This window comes from Musa acuminata, chromosome BXJ3-8 (genome assembly GCF_036884655.1).
Source record: "Musa acuminata AAA Group cultivar baxijiao chromosome BXJ3-8, Cavendish_Baxijiao_AAA, whole genome shotgun sequence".
Taxonomy (NCBI): Eukaryota; Viridiplantae; Streptophyta; class Magnoliopsida; order Zingiberales; family Musaceae; genus Musa; species Musa acuminata.
The window spans coordinates 22833381-22838938 of NC_088356.1; the positions used below are offsets into that span (position 1 = coordinate 22833381).

Below are 5558 nucleotides of genomic sequence, written 5' to 3' on the forward strand. Positions count from 1 at the left end.
AAGTTGAAGGGTCTCGGACTCGAGGGAGAAGGGGCCGAAGGTGTTGCCGCGCCTCTCCGCGTCATCGATCGGGTTCGGAATCCGTTCTACTAAAGCGAGAGAGGAGGTGGTGTCGTGTAGTTGTTAGCTTCGAATCTCCATAATGAGGGTAGGTAGGTGGCATCATCTAAATGGCTCGGGCAGGTGACCGGTAATGCAAGTCTTCAATTCAGGCATTTGTGACCCACGAGGCTTCATGTGATCCTGATCGAGCCATGACACCGAAGTTTTGGGCTTTTATGCGGTCCGTGAAGAATGTATACAATTAGATATTTCATGTTTGTCAGTTGACAGTGTCCAAGGTCTGTCTGTACTCGGTAAATTCAAATCAAAGTTTTGTCTCCCAACTATTTCTGAAGTTTCCTTCTCAAAGGAAGTTTTTCTAAAGAAAATAAAATTATTTATTCAATAAGGACCGACGAGTATATCCAGAAAATGATAAAGAGTCCTCCTAAATTCTTACCTCATTGGCAAGGTAGTAAACAGAAAAGCTTACTTGTCTACTAATATAAATCCAACCTAAGACGTTGACCTCCCTTACTAGCTAGTAAGAAGATATTGCTGTAGAGATAGGGTAGGGACAAATGGTGCAACCTTGTGCGGTTGAAAATTGGAACCAACTCAAAGGCATCGATGTTAAAAAGGAGAGGAGGTTCAATATCTTGGGTTTGGTGTGGTCCATTCCACACAATCCAATACTCAGTTTGTAGGGGGACTATAAATAAGCCCTACGATTGTTTCTCCCAAATAACGCCATTAATATCGTAGTTGATGTTTACCAAAGCAAGTAGGGTTAGTGGAAGAACCATCACGGTAAGCTGAAACTACACATTTTGTGGGGAAAATAGGGATGAAGAAGGGGTTGGAGATTGGGGATTACACGCTTGAGAAGAGGGACAAGAGCTTAAACTAAAGAGTGATAGCCGGGAAGAGCATGGTTTGTGGGAAAGTAAGGTGGGGAGTCCTTATCATTAATTAGTGAGATCAACATGCATATTTTGAGGGGGTCGAGGGTGGGAAGTCCTCATGATTAGTGAGATCAACATGTTTGGAAAGGGACAATAGCTTAAGCCGAAGAGTGATGGTTAGGAAGAGCGGTTGCAATATTTATACTCCAATTTCTATTCTTCGAAAACAACCAAGTGAGGAGACAACAATGGTAACGATGCTGAGATGAATAGTCGGATTTAGTTGAGATACCTCTTTAAGCCAAAATTTGTCGATCGCTAATGAAGTTCACCTACAAGATTGAATTTAACTTGCAAAAATTTGTGGAGAGTAGAATCATTACTTACCTAAGTCAGATTGATTCAAATTCTAAAATTCCATTTGACTCGATGAGTCTCATGACCAAACACTATTTCAAAAAAATATATGGAGTGTATAAAATCTTTCCCATGCTAAATATAACAATGTAGATGATAGGAAGGAAGAAAGTCTAGGAACAAAATCGATCAATATAAAAGGACTAGGAGTCCCATGCTTACAAGTGAGGATTTTCTATCAGAAATAATATTAAGATTTATTTAAGGATGGAAAGTATGCGTACAAACGTAGAGCAAGGTTAATATCCCTCCTTCATTCACAGACATCGACATTTTTAGGGGCAGAAACCTACTTTAACTGATAAGGTTAGGAAAAGGAGAATCACCCCAAGAGAAGGGGCAGTTCAAACTAAGTTAAATACTCTGTACTATTATATAGATTGCTTGAATTATCTAATTTGATTTAATAGGAAATAATCGAGAATTTATGATAATTAATCCTACTCGAATCCTCGTAGTAACAACAATTAAATCTGTCTAAATCTTTTTTTTTTCTAAAACAAAAAAAAAATGCTTCAACTTTTGGTCCCCAACCAAAAAGTAGGTCACAACATCATGAAGAAAATAATAGAACACTTTTAGTCTCTATCATGAAGAAAATATGTTGCCACACAATATAAAAAAAAAAATTCAGAATTTAGGGATATTTTAATATATTTTTAAGGGAAATAAAATAAATAAGAATTTTGATTTCCTCGGAAAGATCAAATGAACGTAAGAAGTTTGGATGGATGGATGGATGGATGGATGGCTTTCCTATTTGGTTTGATTAAGAAACCAATGAATAATAATATATTCAATCGTAGTTTAAATAAATAGCAATCACAATAATAAAGATGGTTAAATTTCTCGCATACTGAAAAAAAAAAACACACCTCGTTTTATAGATTCAGATTTTGTATTTTCTATATTAAAAAATGAAATAAGAAATAAATACGTTCTCAAATATATAACGACGTTAATGTCGTCTCACCTTTGGCGATAAATGTATGCTGATATCTCACGTCCCTCTTATAAAGGAAACCGAATCCTTTGGTCGCTGCTTCACACACTTACATTAATCCTCCCCCGTTGCAATGGCAAAATCGCAGATCTCGTCGTCGTCTTCCACGCCCTCGCGCTCGTCTTCCGTCGGGTTGCACCGGATGGACGAGCTCGAGAAGGTCTTCGCCCGCTTCGATGCCGACGGCGATGGCAGAATCTCCGCCTCCGAGCTCGCCGCCGTCCTCCGAGCCCTCGGATCCGACCCCTCTCCTGATGAGATCCGCGACATGATCGCCGAGATGGACGCCGACCGCGATGGCTTCGTTGATCTCCAGGAGTTCGCCGCCTTCCACCGCTGCGGCGTTGGCCGCGGTGGCGCGGAGGCGGAGCTTAAGGACGCGTTCCGGATGTATGATCTCGACAGCGACGGGCTGATCTCGGTGGACGAGCTCCTCCGGGTCATGAGGAGCCTGGGGGAGAAGTGCACCCTGGAGGACTGTGCGCGGATGATCAGGTCGGTCGACTCGGACGGCGACGGCAGCGTCAGCTTCGAGGAGTTCAAAACTATGATGACCGGCGGTTGTGGCGGTCTCGGCAGCAGCGGGAGGAAGCCGGCCGCAGCATAAGAACGTGTCGTTGAGATTAAATTGGTAAAAGTGTGCTGATAATATGTCAACAAGTTTTCCAAAAAGGTATTAGGATTTTGTCTTCTCAAGCTTATTATCAGTCAAAATTGACTAATCGCTAAAATCAAATAGGAATGCTTTTTATTTTCACGAAGAAAGAAAGTTTGATAGATGCTCTGTTTTTGTTAATGTGCACTTCAAGTGATTGATAAATTGAAGTTTCTTTAATCTGTTTTTTTTTTTTTTTTTTTTTTTTTCCCCTTTCTTCCAAATCGAGGTTTAATATTGACGTGAATGCAGATGATATTTTCCATCGGTTGCTGTATGCTAGCTAGCTAGCATATGGTATTTTTATTATTCTTAGGCCCTACTACTACGTTCTGCATCTGTCTTTTCTTATGTATAATTTTACTTCACATTTCAAAAGTACCCTTGAAAATGCAAAAGAAGTCCAAAGTGCAATCTTGGTGTGAAATTTTAGAGGCCTTTTAGCAGTCTGATCTTTTTTTTTTTTTTTTTTTGCTTTTATCTCTATCTTTCAAGAAAACTGCAGTTAAGCTGAAAGTCAACTTTCTTTGGTTGACTTTTTACCCCCCAATTAGAACGAAAAGATAAAAAGTTAAACAGAGTCATCTATCTCCCAAGAAATTGCTATCTGTTTTCTCCAATAAATGGTTACTTTTTCTTGCCTTGCTTTCTCCAAACAGCTATGTTACTAACATGTGAAGTTTTGATGGCTGACGTCAGAAACTCGTATACGTCTTAATTTATATGATCTAATGCTGATTGATTCCAAAACCTGTTTCACATTTCCAAGTATCATAGTCTTCTCCTAAACCAGCTTTGTTTCATGTGGTAATTGATATGATCCGACGAACTACTTCAGATCCTCCACAATATTGATCTTCTCATTCCTGCGAACCAAAGCCAACAACAGTAAAGCAAAACTGGCTGATATGTTTACCTTTTTTCCTTTTTAATTCTATATTTCGATAAGAGTGAGTGATGCAATATTTAAATGTCAATTTTGAATCCGAAACAAAGAAATGGAATAGCTGCATATGATTTGTTATTCAACTAGAGCAATACCTACATCTTTTTTTTGTTTTTTAGACACTAATTTTCATCTTTTCAGCAATGTGTCTGCGATTCTCTGCAACTGTTCAGAACCAATTGAGAAAAAGAATGCGTTGTGTAAGATTTGTTAGTAATCATTCTAAATTTCTCCACAAACTATTAAAGGCATGAAATCATTACCGAAGACACAAGGAAAACAAAGTAAATGGTTTCGAGCCTTGGTTGTTCAACGACGAGAAGCAATGCAGCGAGGAAGCAGAATCGAGTAAGTGGCAGAGAAGAAGCAACTCGGGGTGCAGGTAGAGCAGAACCGCACTTGAGGTGAGAGTGAAGTGAGGTGTTGTTACCTTTTTTTTATATTAGTTGTCGTGCATATAATCTCTTACTTTCTTTTCCTACTTCACACTTGAAACTTGAACTCCTCCTTTGGCACCCGCTCCAGAAAGCCTAAGCACAAAGGCTGCAATGTGGTGAACAAAGCATGTGCTGACACTACTAACAGCTGGTATGTTCTTTTTAGCAATTTCAGGTGAATCCTCATCCATAAATGCCATTATTGGCAACTCAAATCGTCAACACTAAAATGCTGACTATAGAAATGCTTTCGTTTTTGCACATTGTTCTGTTGTAAATAGAAATGCTTTCTTGGATTCAACTATTGTAGTAGTGAAGGTGAGGACTGATTGAGAACTGATTGAGAAGAGTGTTTGTGCGTGCACAATGAGCAGTGGCGGTGCACGGTGAGAGAGAAGGCAGAGAGCGCGCAGCTAACTGTGGCGGCGCAGAGAGAGAGAGAAAGAGAAGAACAGAGAGAGGTAAAAAGAGAGAGAGAGGGCAGCGTGCGTGCGTGCGTGAAGAGAACGGCAGCAGCGCACAGCGAGAGGAGAGAGAGAAAAAAAAATCTAAATTTTGACTTAAATTAGTGGTCAAGCGTTGTCAATTTTGACCTAAATTTTACGTAGATAATCTTTACAGTAAATTCTATAATTCTAACGATGTTGATATACAGTTTACCTCTCTTAGGTACTTTCCTGCTGTACTCATTTTGTGAGATCTAGAATTCTAAATTCAGATGATGATATGTTATTCTTGAGCCAAGATCTATGTTCTTGATATTATTATGATCATCTGGTTATTCTAGAGAAGATTTATTGTAAACATGTTATCATTACTATTGATAGTGGAAGTTTGAGGCGGACTATGGCCCCGTGGTTTTTTCTCGCATTGAGTTTTCCACGTCAAAAAGTTGATCTCATTATGTGATTAATTTATTGCTCTATTGTTTATGTTGTTCTGGTTAATATTTGCATTTTGATATCAAGTTGATATTTTGATGAGGAACTCATTTTGATACACAAAGAAGGAAAATAATTATTCAGCTTTAACAAGTTTTTCCCAACAAGTGGTATCGGAGCAATAGGTTATTTGGTGCTAGTTTTTCTTGTGTGATTGAAATGGAGCAGTCAGATGGTATGATTAAATTGAACTCATCAAATTATTCCACTTG

The 5558-nt window shown here is 39.0% G+C and overlaps 1 protein-coding gene across 1 annotated transcript; it reads left to right on the forward strand.

The window, feature by feature from the left end:
* Window positions 1–2368: 2368 nt before the first annotated feature.
* On the forward strand, window positions 2369–5253 carry LOC135644037 (probable calcium-binding protein CML18). Its single transcript, XM_065161411.1, has 2 exons — window positions 2369–3040; window positions 4217–5253. The coding sequence occupies exon 1, from the start codon at window positions 2441–2443 to the stop codon at window positions 2972–2974; it is 534 nt and encodes a 177-aa protein (XP_065017483.1). The 5' UTR covers window positions 2369–2440; the 3' UTR covers window positions 2975–3040; window positions 4217–5253.
* Window positions 5254–5558: the final 305 nt, after the last annotated feature.

Coding starts and splice junctions, on each gene's coding strand:
- LOC135644037 (XM_065161411.1), top strand. CDS start 2,441: ATGGCAAAATCGCAGATCTCGTCGTCGTCTTCCACGCCCTCGCGCTCG.